The sequence below is a fragment of the Chiroxiphia lanceolata genome, chromosome 5 (genome assembly GCF_009829145.1).
Source record: "Chiroxiphia lanceolata isolate bChiLan1 chromosome 5, bChiLan1.pri, whole genome shotgun sequence".
Lineage (NCBI taxonomy): Eukaryota > Metazoa > Chordata > Aves > Passeriformes > Pipridae > Chiroxiphia > Chiroxiphia lanceolata.
The window spans coordinates 30,831,397-30,851,054 of record NC_045641.1 but is presented as its reverse complement, the minus strand read 5'-3'; the positions used below and the strand labels follow the sequence as shown (position 1 = coordinate 30,851,054).

At 40.2% G+C, this 19,658-nt stretch overlaps 1 protein-coding gene across 2 annotated transcripts in view; it reads right to left on the bottom strand.

Moving 5' to 3' along the window:
* The window catches only part of ANO6 (anoctamin 6), a 93,375-nt gene extending 74,371 nt beyond the window's left edge, over positions 1–19,004 (bottom strand). For both annotated transcript variants that reach the window (XM_032688515.1, XM_032688514.1), the window contains exon 1: positions 18,850–19,004. In XM_032688515.1, the coding sequence (XP_032544406.1) occupies positions 18,850–18,928 (79 nt within the window). In that variant the 5' untranslated portion in view covers positions 18,929–19,004. The remainder of the gene's footprint in view (positions 1–18,849) is intronic.
* Between the last annotated feature and the right edge of the window lie 654 nt (positions 19,005–19,658).

The following is a 19,658-nucleotide window of genomic DNA, read 5'->3' as shown; positions in this document are numbered from 1 at the left end:
TATTTTTTTTGTTTGTTTTTAAAAACAGTGCAAACATTGTCATACCTGCTGTGAAAAAATCAAGTTCTTAGTTTATAGGGTTAAGAAAAATAATGATCTCAGTTACATTAAGAACATAAGGGATCAGCTGGATTACTGAATCCAGCACCAGCTTACACAAAACTTTGATTTTCAATTTTGTTAGTAGGTTCTCAGAGAAAATTTTCTTTCCTTGGAATAATATATTTTAGTCTGAAAAAGGGATCAAGAAAGCCAGATTGCTGCTTTTCTGCTGCGGCAAATAAAATCCAGGTGGCAGAGGATGAGATACAGTAATTTAAAAAACCCAAAGGGCATTGGGACAGATCTGCAGAAGGTATTAGGCATATAAAGTTCCAGATAAATTCTTGCTGATGTATTTAAAAGTGTTCAAGCAGACTGAGAGTTTTTAGGCCAAATTATATCAAACACAGCATATGGCCCTTAGTGACCAGAAGGAATCAATCAATTTCATTAACTGATACATCAATTTCATTACTACAGTTAATACTTCCCTTGCCTAATAAATTAAGTGCAAAATATTTCATAATTGCACTTTTTTCTTATGTATACAGCATATTTGAGACAACTAATAAACATGTTTACATGTTGTTTTTCTCTACGGTTAATTAACTCTACTTACCAATAAGATGCATCTGTATACAAGTTCAGAGTAAATAGGAACTATCTAGTAGATAAGAAAGAAAATATCCTGCAACAAATGAAAAATCAGAGTAAGTCTGCATTGAGCTATATACTTGCTAAAAATCAATGTGTATCTATGAAATGTCTATGTAGGTCCCTAAAACAGGATTAGGGAGTAACCAAATAATTCAGTTCCAGAAGTGCAAACCAAAATCACAACTTTGCAGCTGCAGGCTAACAGGAACTTCCTGCCTTGCTGTCATGCACTGTGGGCATTTCTCTAGGGGTCATCAGGGTCTCTTTGAAAGCCTTTAAAATAAAAATTCAGGTAACTACATATTACAAAATGTAAATTAAATCAGTAACTGCAATCATTCCACTTTGGTTAATACTGGTCTACACAGTAGAAACTGGTTTTCAGGGTTCTTCCAAAAAAGAGAGATTTATCAACAAAAGGGGCAAGAAAACAGATCAATGAGATTTCAAACTCAAACTCACAAACACTGAAATAGTCCTGGTTCAAGAACTGTTTGTCATTGCTGAATCCTTATTTTAAAGAAGACAAAGGAAAGGACTGAATCCTGGTCTTTCTGTTTCGGAATGATTTCTGACTACAAAAAAGGTAAAAGGTACAGAGCAATACCACTTAATCTAGCACAGGAGATAATGGTGGATTTTAAAGCAAAGGAAACAATTTTTCATTATAAAACCCAAACTATTCTTTTTTCTTCAGGACCCTCCCTCCTTTTGCATACAGGATGGGGCTGCAATGACGATGACTCCAGGTTTCACTAAAAAAAAACTTGTCTGTCTAGACCTTTAACTTACTTTTGCAAAAGACAGATAGTATATTGGGCTGTGGGAAGATGGAAAGGAAGAAAGATTATCTGATCATCAAAGAATTTGCATGTGGCCTTGGAGAAGTGGCCTGTGCTCCAGCTTCAGGATTTTATACATGTGATGCTGAGCAAGCTGCTCAGAAAAAGTTTTGCCCAGCTTTTCATGGTAGAGTTTTCAAGCTAATTGCCCAGGTTGTTACTGCCAGGAAGCTCAGCACTTTTGCACCAGAGGTGGGCACTTGTCACTAGGAGAGACTATTTATAAGAGCAAGTTTGGATTAGATATCAGAAAAAATTCCTTACTGTGAAGGTAGTGAGGCACTGGAACAAGTTGCCCAGAGAAGCTGTGGATGCCCCATTCCTGGAGGTTTTTAAGGAGCTCTGAGCAATGTGGTCCAATGAAAAAGGTCCCTGCTCATGGTAGAGGGGTTGGAACTAGATGATCTTTAAAGTCCCTTCTAACCGAAACCATTCTATGATTCTGTGATGAAGTATGGTGTGGTATTTGGAACAGCAAGATGGGGAAACGCTCTTATTTCTGAAAAAAAGCATTCCAAAGCTTTTGTCATTCGTAAGCATTTTTCAGACAACTTTGTACAAAAAGTAGAGTTTATCAACCATAAACCCAGAATGGTGTTAAGACCTGACTGTACAAAAGTGATTAAAAATGAATTATTTTCTTGCAGCCCTACAGAAAGTGCATTCTAGGTATGCTTTCCAGTGGGATCTGGATCTCCCTGTTCAGTGTTTTGTCTTTGCACAACCCATTCAGAAGTGTTTTACATTCCCCACATCTTATCACTTCCGTAGCCCACATTCCTATCACAAGGGTCTGGATTCCTGAAACTCCAGGTCTCCCTAAAAACAGAGTTATGCAACCTGACACTCACATCCTTGTTGGATATAGTGCTCAGTTGTGGTAAAAGCACCATAGAAACACAGAGGAGTAAAGGAATGAAAATATTCTGAGCAAGGCTTTGATAATTTGAGTTAAACAATGCTAGGAGTCATGATCTTAATGAGGAAGATAAAAAGAAATCTGTAATTACTACCAGTTCACTGAATGAGGCAGTGGACTTAAGAGGAAAAAAGAACACTGATTGTTTAATTAAAAACTGTAACATGCATGCAAACAAATGGCAAGAAAATGGAAGTTGCCTGGACAACGTTAATGCTGACATTGCCCAACTTCTAAATGCTTGACTTCATAATCTTAAAGTTAACATTTTTTAGACATAATATATATTAGCTGCAACCAATGGCTCCTACTGGTAACCGGTAATATTTACATTTAAATATGGAGAAAGATTACTGCTGGCTATACTGTATTATTTAATTATACAGTCAGTTTAGAAACAAAATTATATCTGAAGCATTTGAGAGATTCCCTTGAGCAGAAATGATGTAACAATTATTACTGCAATTTAGCATGACTAAACTTTGCTGAAAGTCTAGAATTTCACCTAATCAGGCAATTTGATTTGTGGTCCATATGTAGGAGCACTCTGTGCTGCTGCAGAGTAATTTCAAAATGCACTGCAAGAAAAGTAATCATAATAACTGTAGACACTTTTTCTCATGGATCAAACTTATTAAGTTTTTAAAAGTCAGTTTAGAATAATGCAATTAGTGTAAATTCAGCACCATGATGGAAAAAACCCACAACCAACCAGCGTGTTTCGCTTATTACAATCACTATGAATAAAAGTTCTGGTTTCTGCTGAAAATTCAATTCATGATGACCATGACTACAGCTGAGTAAGGTCTGACAACTTCATGCAGGCAGCTGTGGCTTTGAAGCCACAGAGGTTTCTAAATTACTTTCTGGGAAAAGAGGCATTAACAAGAAGGACCGTGTGCACACAGCTTTCTAATAACAGTAATGTGGGCAGATGATGGAAAATAAGAATATGCTCCCTCCTCCTGGCATGAAAAGTCATTCTTCAACTAAAGTTAAAAAATAATAATGCATGTGAAATACCAGCTTAACAAATCTGTACACAAATACATTTGGCAAACATGAGGCAATAAAATAAACTCCAGAGTGATCCCTAGACATTTTTCCCTAGACTTTGAGAACCTGGAAGTAGAAGGAGGTAAGATTTCAACAGTCATTACAGTCTCCTAACAAGACCAAGGATGGAAAAAATGCAGAGGGAGAAAAATGGAGAGAGAATGTCATACTGGAGGTCCTGGTCATCTCAGTCCCTGGTAAAGAGCCTCCACCTTTAGGTGATGTGAGTGCATAAATCAGGTACTGCATATCTACCAGACCAAGCCTTGAGATTAGGCAGGGTTGACAATGCTATAAACTTTCCAAGGTAATGCCACCATCAGGCTCCACCTTTGGCTGCAGTCAGCCTCTTATTGGGCTGGGTGATCTGTAATCTGACTTGTGAGCCCAACTGGTGGCTTATCCTTTCTGTTAGATGAGGAAGGAAACAGTCTACTGCCTTGTGGTCATTCAGCTGCAGGGTTTAGCACTAGTTCCTGGCTTTTGTCCTTGGACAGACTGCCTGCTCCCAGTCCTTGACTTTAAGCTACAGTGGAGTCACTGGCCTACAGCTTGCCTTCTGTCCATGTTCTTGCCTTGCCTTTTCACCACTAAGGGAATACTAAGGCTGTTCACCACAAGGTCGGTGGTCCACGTACCCCAGCCTCCTGGCACCAAGAGAATCCAGTGCTGCTTTGGGTCAAAACCACCAGTCAGTATTCTGAAGTGTAAGATGAGGGCACAGAGGCAGTGAAGGTCCCACAGTATATAATTAGACAAAAGCAGTATATTTTGGTTTAGATCATCTTAAATGCTTTTGAAACTGCAACTGCTTCTTACACTTGACACTTGGAAAAGTGTCAAGAAGGAGGAGCAGCAAGGTTTTAATCACTTCCATTCCATGAGGTGGCACATTAGAAATCTTCTCAAATATATTACAAAGTACTACATACCCTGAGGCAGATGTCACAGACACCTGAGAAAATATGTGAACAGTGCTGCACATGAGACAGCGAGAGCTTTTTGACTGCTTGATGTGCAATGATATTAATAATGTATCGGGTATCTACCTTAAGATTTGTGCTTATAAGCAATAGATATAGGAGGATTATTCCCTGGGGAGTGTCATACTTCAGATTTCAGTATGCTCATCCACCACCATTGTGAACAAGTCTTTCAGAGTAAGAACAGTGGAAGCAGCTTTAGACCCAGCAAAGTAAGCACATGATAGTCAGTCCTGAAGGGCCATTTCTAGTTTTCTCTAACAATTGCTGCACCTTCATAGAAAATTAGCCATCCCAGAATGAGTAAATTCACTCTAAGAACCTGTCAGGAAAGAATACGGGTGCATTTAAAAGTACAAGCCTCCTTTTGATTGGCAGAGAGAACAAAAATATGAAAAATAGGTATTTTGATAGCTTATCTCAGGAGGAAGCAAAAGAACTCAGGACTATAATGACTGATGAAAAATTACTAGCTTTGATTCTTAGATACCATTCAGCTATAACAAAACCATGCAGCAAGAGTAATGAGGAAAAAGCCAAACAGAAATTATCTTTTTTTCGTCCTATCTCACCTACACCACAGTGTAATTCCATGAAATCTTAAAAAAAGCCCACAGAAGAAGAAATGAAAGCTCTGCTTTGGAAATCATGGAAGGAGATTTTACTCTGGTGTCTATAAAGAATTCTGCTAAACTGTTTTACAATGTTATGACCATACCAGATGCCAGTAACACAGGAACAATCACAGGGTGTGCTCATTTTTTACAGCATTATAGATCTTTATGAGAGTACAACCAGTGCTGAGCAACCCAGCAATATCACTCTTCACAACCCCATTGCCACTGAGATTCTAATCCATTTCTTCAAAACTGTGGAATTGAGGAGATGCAAAAAATCAGTTTTCCAATGAAAAAACCCAAAACCAACAAGCAGCCTCTACAGAGCTGTTTTTCATTTAAGCTGAGGTAAGACTGCTTACGCGCCTCATTATAAAACAGGGAAAATGCAAGTATGATGGGCTGTTAGGAGGCTAGGACCCTTGGTATTGGCTGTGCTGAGTTTTGTTCTGTTTTTCAAGAGGAGACAACAGTGAATTTACTGCAGATTCTGGTTTTTGTGTCAAAGGTAAGAAGAATGACCTTTTGAAATGTGTGAATACAGCTCTTAGACTGTAAGACAAGAAGATACCAGTGAAGTCATCCAGTCTGATCCCTGTAACATAAGCCAGAAGATTTCATCTCCAGATTTTCATTTAGTTTAGTATCTGCAACCTGGAGCAATACAGAAACATGAAATCACTGAATGACTTCTCTGTTCCTGCTTGCTGCAGGCTGACACTTCACCTTTGCAGTCTGGAGCTGAGGAGCATCTTATGCCACTTCTCAGTGACATTTCTCTTCTGCATGAGCCAGATCTGTGAATATGAACTCAAACTTGACATTCCAGAGGTCAAGAGAATGACTGGCCCTAAAAATGACACAATAAAACTGCAATGAAAATAGTGAAGGATATGAAAAGAATTGAAAGATTCATCATGAAAGCAAATAGGACTTCTCTAGTGTTTATTTTTGCATGCAAGGCGTTCCTAAGGAACATCCTGATGAGAAGAATGGTTAATGGGTTTGTTCAGTGAACTGTACACAGAGAGAGATACAGAAGCTCTTCTGATGGACACATTTGTTCTTAGAGCTCAGGATAAACATCTATCCCCAAAGAATTTACTTAAACTCTCCTCCATTCAAAGAAAAGGAACAAAAACAAAGACAAGGATACACCAAGCACAACTGATAAATAGAGTATTGTTGTTTAGAGAGATATTTGTGCTTTCATCATGAATAGCTTTGGAAAATAAACAACTGAAAAAACCCACACATACTGAAAAAAAACCCACTTGGAATAGCAACCGCCAGTCTCTGGGGATAGAGATTGCAACATTTACACACTTAAATAACTTCATGGATGCTGCTGGTTCCACTCATCTGAAAAGGATCGTTCTCATATTTGTGTCACATTTGGTTTGTACTATGTGCCTACATAGATTAGTGCATAGAAAGGAGATGCAGCCTGACACCTTAGAAGTTTATGGTGTGAGGACTACAGGAGCAACCTGCAGGTAATCCTGTAAAAATCAAGATTCCTACCACAGGCTAAGTATGTGAGACTGTGGCAATGTAACAGCTATCAGAATTACTACTTGGGCACAAACTTCATAAAACCTCACTGGTCGTATGATTTTTTTCTGAGAAATTTCAGACAAGTTGGTGAGATCCGACCTAAATCAGCTCTGTTAAATGACAGTATTGCTTATATTTTAAGAAGTACAAAGGGTAAAATCAAGAAGCACAAGCTGTTTATTATTCTTGTGTGAAACCCTCCCTCCCCTGCCTCAGTCTCATGCATGACCAGAACCTGGACTGATAAACATGCATATCTCTGAAGACTGACTTTCTGCAAGACTGTGACGTAACACTTTGGAGGGCACTGTAGAGTTAGATCTCTGGTCAAAAGTTTGATAAGCTGTTTTATACCTGTTCCAGTGTTGAAGGACCCTGAGTGCCTTCTTGAATTGGAAGATATTTTCTTCATTGCTTAAAATAAGGTGATTTTTTTCTGTTTGTTTTTTATCGCAGATCTACTAACACAAATCAGCTGTCCTTAGGCAGGAAACATAAAGAAGACAAACCACTTCTACTTTTGTTATGAGACAGACTTGCCAAGCTCAACCTTGAGCATACAGTCAAAATTACTGTTCTATTACAGGGCGAATGAGCATACCATGCCTTACCTATGTTTTACAGGAGGGCAGCCCACATACAGCAGTTGCCCCAAGCTCCAAATAGAGCTTTTTTAGCAGGCAAGCTGATCCCTTGGTGTTCCTCACAAATGCCAAGCCTCCAGGCAGTTATGGAGCCTTTTCATTGGGAACTGAAATGATCAACCCAATTGTAATTGCAGATGGCTGTTTGGTTAGACTTCAATGCCTATGGATCAATGAGCTATCTAATTAGAAATCTTAAGTTTGAAATATATTTATAAAACTATACCCATTGCTATTAAATTTACATGTCTCAAAGGAGATACATTTGAATTTCTGTAATGAGTTTCTCAGCATGTTTGCTTTAAAGTACTTCCTACACTCAGCTGTTATAGAGTGTGTTCACAGGAGGGTCCTAAAAAGATATTTTTAATTACTTTGACAGTGAAAATATTAAGTTTAAAGTCAAAACCTACAGGCATTTTTTAAACTATTTTGTGTGTGTAGGTGTAAAAACTCCTGCTTGTAAGCATTCCAGGTGTTGGACCCAGAGCTTAGAAACAAACTGTGCTTTTGTTTCCTAATCAGGAAAACAAAGCAGTTTTGGCAGTTGAAGGAGTCTTCAGATTTTACTTCTAAAGTAAAAGCTGCAGCTTAACAATCAACTTCTACCTAAACCCACCTTCTTCTGTCCATAAAAGGTCTAAAACAGAGCTTTGCTCTTCCTGCAAATTCCAATAAACTTACAAAACATCTGGAGTTCTATTTGGCTGGACTGCATTGCCCAGGAAGCTTTTTCTCTACTCACTTGGTTATCAGCAAGGAACAGTTTAAAAAAAATAGTCCAGCCCTGACTTTTATTTTTTGGGTCATTAATTTCTTTCTTTCTTTCTTTCTTTCTTTTTTTTTTTTTTTTTAATAATATATTACATGTTTAAGTCTTACAAAATATTGTAAGAGTTTTTGCTGGGCTGTTTGTCTTAAGTACTGCCATGAGTTTATAGATTAAATTGTGCTTTAGTGCAAATTCTTTCTTGTATTTTATAGACAGCAGAATAATTAATGAATTTAATTATTTTTCCTAGAATAAATCAGTATATGCAGAGATGATGAAAGATTTACTAGAGATATTTCTTCCATTAGGGACTAATTCTGCATTTTCTACTATGAATAGCATTTACAAAAATAATGCTATTCCCACTCTAGTCAAAGGGACTGCTCACAAGGGTAAAGAGTACATTACTTGACCTCATCCTTGTTCATTAATGCCTATAAAAACTCCATTAAACTACTTAAGGAAAAAAGCACATAGAAAAAGAACACTATTAAATTTACTAATATTGCACACAAACTAATAAAATTCTCTGGCAATGCTAGAGACCTCTGGATTATCAACTCAGACTTCTTATTATGTCTAACTGCAGTGCCAAACCTAGAGCAGTGGAATTGTTTTTGCAAATAATTAATGAAATAAAGATGGAATTTTCTTCCTGTTAGATAAATTACCTATGAACACAAAGTATATTTTACTATATATTAAAAATATGCATGAAAATGCCACAGATTAATTTTTTCAATTCGGCCACAGCTATATTACCTTAATCTCTTGTTATATCTTATTTTCCTGATAAACTCAATTGGAAGAAACTTTATGCCACTGCTTAATGAGTTCCTGACCAGATAAAAAGGTGAATAGAATCACAGAATCACAGAATCGTAGAATGGCCTAGGTCAGAAGGGATTTTAAACATCATCTAGTTCCAACCCCCAGCTGTGAGCATGGATACCTTTCACTGGACCAGGTTGCTCAGAGCTCCATCCAACTTGGCCTAAAACACCTCTGGGATTGGGGCATCCACAGCTTCTCTGGGCAACCTGTTCCAGTGCCTCACCACTCTCACAATAAAGAATTTCTTCCTGACAGCTGCACTGGCCAGCTCTCCCTGTATGAATACTGTCAAGAGTTCCTCCTCTTTCACTTTTAATTACTTACTTTCTTAGTCTGTACACAAATATCAACAGGTGTTTTGCATTCACTTCCATTTCCTTACTCTTTCCATCTCTTCAACACTTATTTTACCAGACACTCCAGTCAAGACCCTGCTTTGAGCTATGTGAATCTCTTCACTGGTCTAAGTTCAAGTGTACTTATCTCAGGCTTCCTCCACTGACAGCAACAGACTCCAGCTTCTCACAGGCAGGATGTGGCTCTTCAACTCCTCCACTGTGTCAGCACACCCTTGGATTACTAATATCAGTTTCCAGCATCTTTAGCAGCGTTGCTACACTGCCAATATTTTATAATCACTTCTCATACTTTCCAACCTGGTCTGCAATCCAGATGACATTTTTTAGTTACCATTCCTCCCACAAAGAAAGGAAAGAATCCACAATATTTCATCCACTGGGAAGTCACTAATCTCATCCCCTTCTCCTGACACAAGTCCTACAGCATCATCACAGCATAGGAGGTGCAGGGCATCTCAACACAAGTGCTGCTTGCTCCTGCTCTCCCCTATAGAGTGAAGATTCTCTATCTGACTGTAATTTCTCAAAGTAGTAATAGTTGAGGGATAGGTCACAGGTCTCTGCTGCAGCCATGGAACAAGAACTATGATCTTTCAGCCTGAAGAGAAGGTTCTGGGGAAACCTTACAGTGTCATTTCAGACTTTTTAGTAGGGCCTGTAGAGACAGGACAAAGCATGATGATTTTAGACTAAAAGATGGTAGATTCAGTCTAGATATAAGGAACAAGATCTTAACAATGAGGGTAGTGACACACTGGAACAGGTTTCTCAGAGAGGTGGTGGATGCTCTATCCCTGGAAACATCCAAGCTCTGACCAGACAGGGCCCTGAGCAACAGGATCTAGTTGAAGATGTCCCTGCTCATTGCAGGAGGGTTGGACTAGATGAGCTTTAAAGGTCCCTTCCAACCCAAACGACTTAGGATTCTGTGATCTTCCTGTAGATATTGTGAAAGTCTTGTGATGCCTTGGCAAAAGATCCACCTAAGCTAGAAGCCCACAAGATAGAGACACATCATAGACACTCAAGTTCACCAGGCATTTAGCCTGCTGCACCAGCTGGTCTCAAACAGCACTGAACAGAAAAAGGTGGTGGCTATTTCCTGCAGAAGAACACTGGTGCAGCAGCTCATTCTGATGACTAAACTGTAAGCAATCTACTATGCAAATATTTAATGTCCCATGATAAATCACGTCTAAAAAATGCTGGAGAACCTGACTAACCAGTTTAATGGGGCCAGGGGAAATCCATCATCAAAAAAATGAAAGGAAGGGAAACTATAAAAGCAAAGCAAAATCTGCTACTGATGGCAGTTCTTACAAACTTGCATTTTCAATTATGTCTAAAGAATATTGATGAATAGTGGTTTAGTTGGAAATTATTTAATGTAAACACTTAATTGAAGGGCTAAATCTTATTCAGCCTTTATACAATATTATGAAACTAAGCTGCTGTTTCTACCATGAGGCAGAAAATCAAATAAAGAATGTTTATGCTCCAGCAGACTTGTAACTACACTTCTTAAAGTTCGGTTTCTGTTTTAATATATTTATTAATTTTCCAATCTCATTTTGGTATTCATTAAAGATGTTTAAATGTGATCTCTTTCCAAAACCGCTTGACCTTCCTCGTTCTTCCTGCTAAGGAGATTTGTGTTGTTATGAATCTCACCTTTTTAAAACATAACACACAGATTTTATTAATAATGTCTATTTTCATTAGCAAAGCTATCTGGGCCCTGCCTATTTTGCATTCAGTAATATTATACCTTTCAATAGGTCATTTGCTGCACAGAAGATGGACCATCTATATTGATAAGGTTTGGAACTAAAAGGCTAGTGAAGAAGGAAGCTGCTCTGACAAGGATACAGGATAGAAACGGGAACAAAGGATTACAGTACCAATCGATGATATCCTGCAATGGAAGAATATGTGCAGGGCTGCCTTATGGTAATGAAAAGTCTTCTCCTTTCCCTACCATTTGCTACTCAGCAGCCCAACCCTAATAAACCAACAACTGTGCTGGGTGAGTTATCCTCTCACATACAGAGTATGAAACCATGTATACACAAATGTGGGGCCTAGGCACACCTCTTACAGTCTTAAGCTGTGCCAGGGGAGGTTTAGGTTGGATATTAGGAAGAAATTTTTTTTACAGAGAGAGTAATGAGACACTGGAATGGGCTGCCCAGGGAGGTGGTGGATTCACCGTCTCTGGAGGTTTTTAAGATGAGACTGGATGTGGCACTTAGTGCCATGGTCTAGTAACCACAGCAGTGTTGGATCAAGGGTTGGGTTTGATGATCTTGGACGTCCTTTCTAACCCAGTTGATTCAATGATTGTATGATTCTTGATGTCCTTGGGGAGGGTATCTTGTGTACATAATGATTTCGGGGTGTAATTCTGCATCTTGCAGAGGAGACAGAACTGCTCAAATATTAAATCAGGCCATCTTGAGGTTGAGGATTTTTGTTTTCAATTAGCCCTAGCATTGCTTCAGGAGCTCACTTCTCAAATCCATACAGGGAACTGTGCCCACATGTTTACTGCTGTTATCAAATGCTTGAGTATGGGCAGCTGAAAAGAAAGTAATTCCACTGAATCAAGTAAAATTATATTTCGGATGTCTGTATATTTTCTTGGAAAGTAAGGACAAGACACTCCAGTCACGAAGCCTTCAGAGAGATGTGGGATGCCTGAGTAAAGTGTGAGGGGTGGATAAGACAAAAGATTCTGTGCTCAGATTTTTGCATTCTTAGACTTACTATCAAACACAATCTATTGTTTGATGACAATTCACAAGACTGCCAGTTTTCATTTCCCACAGATGCCAGCAATAAGAACATAAAGTGTACAGTGTCCTTCTTTACAGCTTTGCATTCCTACCACGCTGATGCTGATACACCCCGAATTAAAATAAGGCCAAAATGCCACAAAGACTTAGGCTGCTGCTGTGGGGTGGTTGTGGGGGAGAGTACTTCTTTCAATAGCCAAGCCAATTTGTGCTGCTTGACATGTTTGTAACACAACAGACTACAGTTGTCATTTCAACTTCCACATCCATCAGACTTGAACCATAACCCCAAATGGTAGCAATGTCCTAGCAGTCTCTCCTCATGGCCAGTGCAGCGGATGAACATACCCTCTTCAGAGGTAAAACTGTTCCACCTATATTCACGCTAAGTCTAGATTTGACTTTTTTTGGAGGATACAAGACTGTTTGATTTATACCATACAATTGCTCTTATACAAAAACAGCCTTGTGTTTGTTTCTGGGATTTTTTACCACAGCAGAAAACACCCATTTTAGTATCAGATCACCTTCAGGGTTTGCAACATGCCTAGTGGCAAACGAGACCTTAATTCCACAGCATGCAACCCCATCAGTTCCTAGGAAATGGCAGGTACCAAGAAATTCTAGGATGAGGTGATTTAAATGATAACAATTTTATTGAATGACATACATGATAACAACTTTATCAACAACACAAAGTTGGAGGAGTGGCCTATACCCCAGAGTGCTGTGCAGCCCTTCAGAAGGAAGGAACATCTTCTCTATTTGGAGAGATGGGCAGAGAAGAACTGTCTGAAATTCAACAACAAATGCAAGGTCCTGCACCTGGGGAGGAACAACTCTTGGCATCAAGATAGGCTGGGGACTGACCTATTGGAAAGCAGCTCTGCAGAGAAGAACCTGGGGGTCATGGTGGACAACAAGCTGTCCATGAGCCAGCAGTGTGCCCTGGTGGCCAAGAAGACCAACGGTATCCTGAGGTGTATTAGAAAGAGCATTGCCAGCAGGTCAAGGGAGGTGATTCTGCCCCTCTCCTCAGCCCTAGTGAGGCCACATCTGAAGTGCTGTGTCCAGTTCTGGGCTCCCAAGTATGAGAGAGACATGGAGATCCTGGAGCGGGTCCAGCAGAGGGCAACAAAGATGGATAAGAGACTGGAGTCTCTATCTTACGTGGAAAGACAGAGTTGGGCCTGTTCAACTGCAAGAAGATACAACTGAGAGGGGACCTCATCAATGTCCATAAGTATCTGAAGGGAAGGTGTCAAAAAAATGGTGCCAAGCAATAGGACAAGAGGCAACAGCAGGAAGAATTTCTTTACTATGTGGGTGACCGTGTACTGGAACAGATTGCCCAGAGAGGTTGTAGCATCTCCCTCCCTGGAGATATTCAAGACCTGTCTGGACACAATCCTGTGCAATGTGCTCTAGGATGACCCTGCTTGAGCAGGGAGGTTGGACCAGATGACCCTCAGTGGTCCCTTCCAATCTCACCCATTCTGTGCTTCTGTGAATTTCCCATGCATATCGTATCAGATGTTATTAATAATCCTTCATTAATTACTTTTGAAAGGTCCATTTGTGCAGAAACATGTCTGTTATGGTATGTATACATGTCCACTTCCATGTCTTTTGTCTCCTGAAATTCAAGCTCTCTACCTGCAATTTGACACAATGCATAAAATGCAAATCAAGTGGTATTAGGGCATTTTTTGTGAGTTTTTTATTGCATTACTTTCAGTAACTGTAACACTATGGAACTGCTGGAGTCCTGTACCACATAGCAAAAGTCTGGCTGTTTCCTACATATTGATTTTAATAAGTTTTCTTTTTTACAAATGAACATGGTTGAAAAGTTATTTTAAAAAAAATCTAAGTTTCTGAGCATAAATGTGTATAGAGTATTTTTCCTTTTAAAAGAACTTGTGGGTTGTGTAAATAGTGGAAAAATTTCAAGGAATGACTCATGATAAATATTCAACATAAAATTTATTATTTGATAGCCAGAAAAAACCCAAAACTATTACTATTAAAGATGTGCAAATGGTACAAGTTGATACAGCGGCAGATAACAAGTCCTCTTACAGCTTGTACACTTATCTGTAAACAGGACTCATATGTTCAGTACAGTTAAATTCAAAATACAGGAACAAAGAATACTTTCAAAGTACAGGATGTTTCTTAGGGACAACTGCGAACTCAGTCATGGTAAAAAACCCTCTAAATAGGTGAAAATCGGGTACATTTGTTGTAAGTATATAGGCTTTAAGTTTCCTCAATTCCTGCCTGATTCTTTGATCTCCCTCATAATTTATGTATTATAAATAGCTGTAAAATTGTAATTATATTGTAATGAAATATTTTTATACTCACTGTTTGTTTTTTAGTAGTTTTGCAGAAAAATCATTAAATAAGAATTAAAAAGTTAGTGGTACCAGCAGTGTACTTTCAAATGCAACCATACTTGGTGACAAGATGGATGTCACTGTGTGGTTTGGATTGTGTACTCCTCTGTGGCTTGAATTCTGTGAAAATGACATGGGCAGAAATTCAGGAGATAAAATTACTAAAATATGAAGAGAAGAAGAAATGTAGGTAAACTAGGATAGCAGATATATGTAGGGTAACAGATATAAGAGAAAAGACATGAAGGCATGAAAAGTAGGTTAAATGTTGACTGCTATTAAAGGCCAGTATTTTCTAAACTTGTACCAGTTCCAGTTCCCCACAAAGAGTCTCTCACTGCCATAATAGTAAATCACAATAAAGAAGAATGTGTCTACACTCCTGCTCATTCCTGTTCCTCGTCTCCTAGATATACATGCACAAGAACGCTGTCACAAACAGAACAAAGGGAACAGAAATTCTTGATTCTCAGCTCATCAGACATTCCCATCCCACAGCTATCTTCAGCACAGTAGAGGACTGCAACATGCCCCAGTCATTTTTAGGTTGTTTACAAGACTGAGAAGCAAAAGAGAAGAAAACCTTGTGTGAAAAGAGTGGACTGGGGTAGCTTTACTCATTATTGCAGATAGACTGAAAAGGAATATAGTGTCCTTTCAGAAACAGAACCACATTTTTTTAAAGAATCTGCTTATAAAGCCTTGCACGTTATAAAATTATTGATATCTGCACCTACTGTCAAGCAGACCCTTTCAAATTTCCCACAGGGTGGGGATTACACTTAATAAATTAGAGAACAAAGCCACATTTCTCAAATAAAGCTTCTAACTGTTAAGACTTCCCATTGCACTTAGAAGACTTCCATAGAGAATAGACCATTTCACAGCATCATGAAGGCAAACTGGAGTAATTTGTAGAACACTGTTGGTGTGCTGTACATTCATACTGGAGTACAGTATATGATATCAATAATATTTGTAAGGTCATACAAGAAGCAGCAAGTTAATGAAGCTATTGAATAGGAAAAAAATAAGAGCTCTAGGCAGGCAGCATGACGAAATTCAGCATATGCCATGAGGAAACAAGCACAGAACAGAGCAGTGAACAAAAGTAATGAGGTGAAGAACAGCTATGCCTGTTCTACATCATTTACATTATTACATCATCCCTTAGGGCAGGGTTCCAGTTGTACAGTGGGCTGCACAAAACTGGTTATTTTAGGCTGCAACTCCACAATAAATGTTACCTGAACAAGCCAGTACTGTTGTATATGTTTTGTACTGTAGTTGGTAAAAACATATCTTGAACAATAGCATGAAAGCCCTTTCAGAAAGAGGAGCTGGAATCTTCATCAGCACAGTATCTACATTGTGTGACAATAAAAAGGTTGACATACGAACATCCTTTTCACAGTCATCTATAAAACATGGCCTGATCATTACTGCAGCAGTATCAAAAGGTGAGAAGATGTTGTACACTCAAGGCTCAAGGAACAACTAGGATATATATTTGAGTAAAACCAAGACAACAGTGAGTAAGTTAATAACATATCCCAGTGAAGACAAAAGTATTTCTTGCAGGCTGGTTAGTCATGGTGGATGCCTCTGGATATTGTCTGCAGAAGTTAATTTTTCTGGAAAGTGCACTCAGATATTCTGTAAATCCCCAAACACAAGTAAACCAATGGTATGAGGCTTGGCACCAGGGAAAGAAAAACTTTACAATTTATGGAACTGCCTGACAGTTTCCAGGCAGAAAATAAGGAGTTTGGAGAATTTTAAATGCTGCGGCAACCACAGGTTAATGCCCTTCCCACCTTTCCTGCCTGGTAACAAGGTATCTCAGACACAAATTGATGCCACTGATGTAACAATCGTCTTGAAAACAGTCTGACTCCAAAAGAAAAAGTTGTCTGTCTTGTTTAAGCACTGGATAAAAAGGTTTCAACTTGTCAAAAATCCTAACCTTAGGATAAGACTTTCTTCCCTAAGCACAACTCTGACCCAAACAAGCCTAAGCTTGTTTCTGATGTGAGCAGTTTGCTAGTCGTCAGCATGGATAACCAAAACCAACGGTGTGCCAATATGAGACAGATCATTCCCTTTATGTGACATGGCTACAGACTTTGATATTCCATAACAATGCTTTTCTGATGAGCCTTTAACACTTTGAATGGATCTTGAATAGAACTGGAAAGAGTTCAGAAATCCTGCTTACTTGCTGAAGCAGGGATGGTGTCCTTGGGAAAAATGCAGATGCAAGTGGTACAATAAAACTGGAGATAGGTAGATGATTTACAAGTTTGTCCTGTAATTATATGTAACATAAAAACCTTGAAATGGTTACACATGCATTTTGCAAGGCAGAGAGGCAAATGTGACAGAGCCAGGTGCTGTGTAACAGGCTTTGCATAACAACTCACGAAATCATCACTGCACGATTTTTAGTCAGTTTTGCCACATAGCATGAGTTGTTCCAAACTGTTGTATCCTGCAAGCAGAATATGCAGCTCATGATCTGCTGGCTCTGGGAGCTGAACTAACCCCAAGTTCGATAGAGAGTCATGACTAGGAAACAATTTAGTTGTTCTCTGGGGTGAAGAATGGAAGGAAAAGGCATCTGTTGATTAATACACTGCAGTGCTGATCCACCCTTTAATTTGGGGAGTGGAGTCAAACAATACCTCTGCCTCACTTCATATGGAAAACTGATTTTTTCTTTGGACTATTACTGTAAATCAAAAGATACTCCCATCTGAAACAAAGGCTAGTAATGTTGGAGGAAAGACATTCCCTTATTTCCACAGACGTTGGGTGAGGCTCGAACTTTATACACTTTTGGAGTGAGCTAACTGAAAAATGAGGCAGGCTGTATTTGCCATTGTTAAGGATTACTATTTAGAGGCAATAAGAGTATCAGAGAGAGTCAATGTCACTAGAATTTTTTACAAATGCAGAAATTCTGTCCCAGTATTAAAAAAATTATCAAAATTATGTACTTCTCAGTGAAAACCTTTTGAACAATAATAAGCAGGAACCCTTTTTATTTGATGAAATTTATATATACAGATCTAGCTTCTACTTACTTGTCTAATTGACATTTGCCTGCATTCCTTATGAGTTAGATCCATTTTAACAAGTTAACCAGAAATAAAAGACTTTAGAATATCTTGGCTACTGCAGCTGAAAACAGCTTCTGAACTGAAGTCAATCTGTGTCTCTTCAGTGAAATGAATAGACCCCTTCTGTCTGAACTAGCTGAGAACCAACCCCTTTTGGGCTGTTTTTTGGAAATACTTTAATAAAATTCATTCCCACGGTAAATACAATGTCATAGTCCTGGGCTGCTGATGCTGGAACAAGGCTAACACACACTTTGAATTTAAAACTCTCTGTCCATTTTACTGTCTGCTTTTCTTGCAGACAGACTATGCTCTTTTTTTCCCCAGCAAAATCATGGTCTTTCTCTGCTTTGCCAATTTTCCCCTTACATTTTTTTTTGCTTTCTTTTTTGTGTTCATATGTATGGGGGGGGGGGGGGGTGATGTCCCTGAAGAAGAGTAGGTTTAGATATTAGGAAGAAATTCTTTACTGTGCAGATGGTGAGGCACTGGAACAGGTTGCCCAGAGAAGCTGTGGATGCCTTATTCGTGGAAGTGTTCAAGGCCAGGTTGGATGGGGCTCTGAGCAACTTGATCTAGTGGAAGGTGTCCCTGTCCTTGGCAGGGGGTTGGAACTAGGTGATTTTCAAGGTCACTCCAACCAAAACCATTCTATGATTATCCTCCTCTTCTGCTCGGGTATCAAGCTAAGGCACACCAGTCAGGCAGCACAGGGAGAAACGGGACTCACCGGGGCGTGCAGAGGCGAACGAATACTTTGCATTTCCCCAAGGACCAAGGCACAGAGGCACGAGTTGTGCCTGTGATGGGAGATTCCTGCGACACCAAAGACCTCCAGCATCGCACCTACTGCAAAGTGCTGCTTCTGTCCCCTCTCGCGCGTTTCCCTCCCGGGAGAGGGAAAGGAACAAGTAAAGTTTTCGGTGCTTCTCTGCCTACCGAGCCTTCCGATGCTATGGAAGCAGGACCATCGCCACGCCGCTCCAACGAGGCAGCCACATCTGGCACACGCCGGCAGCACGGATAGAGACATCCCGTATTTTACACGGGAAAACCATCAGTAGTTGTAGCAGGAGGAGGTGAGAGACGGTGCGGGCGCCCTGCCTGCCAGTCCCTCCGGCTCCCGGCGGCCACAGCCCCGGCGAGGCGCCGGCAGCACCACGGACCTCCGCGGCTGTAGCCTCCGCCGAGCTACAGGATGAACCCGCTGTCCCGCGGGGACCCATCCCGCCCCGGCTCCCTACTCACCGATCTCCCCATCATCATCATCTTCCTCCTCCTCCTCCCCCTCCAAATCCAGCAGTACATCTTGGTTCTTCACATTCATCTTCCCGAAGTTGCGGCCCCTCTCACCCGCTCCCCCGCCGCCGGGGAACCGAGCCCGCCACGAGCCCTGCCTGCCCCGGGGGCGGAGCGGCAGCGGGGCCGGGGTGAAAGCGGGGGGCGGGCGAGGGGCGGCCACCGACATCTTCCCGGCAGGAGGGTCCGCCCCCGACTCGCCGGGCACTGCCGGGCATCCCCCGGCGCGGGGCTCAGCCCTGCACAGCGCCCGACCCAACCACTGCAGCGCGGGCAAGATGAGCGCCGGGCCTTTTTGAAGCGCCGGGTCTTTTTGAAGCACTGGGTCTTTTAAAAACGTTATGCACCCAAGCATTGAAGGACTCACTATTGCTAAATATTGCTGTAAATGTGAAGCCCACATACGCAAAAAAATCCCCAAAGCAATAAGTATCGGCAGAGTTATTTGGAAAAAGAAACGGAAATTGGGTGGGAATGCTCAAGGACTGAATAAAAAGCCCGTCTCTAGAGCTCTACTGATGTATTCAACTTCTTGTTGACTGTTTCACAAGTAAGAGGTTGTCCTCATCTCCATCTTTGCCTCCAGACACAACCTAGGAGAATTTTGCAACACAGGGAATGCAGAATTGTCACTGTGCAGGAATATTGTGGAGGCAGAAGTATTCAGAAAAAGGGATTTGAGTGCTCAGCAATATAGTCATTTACTCACATGTATTGTTTCCAATTGGTTCCATTGGTTCCAAGATATCTAGAAGAGT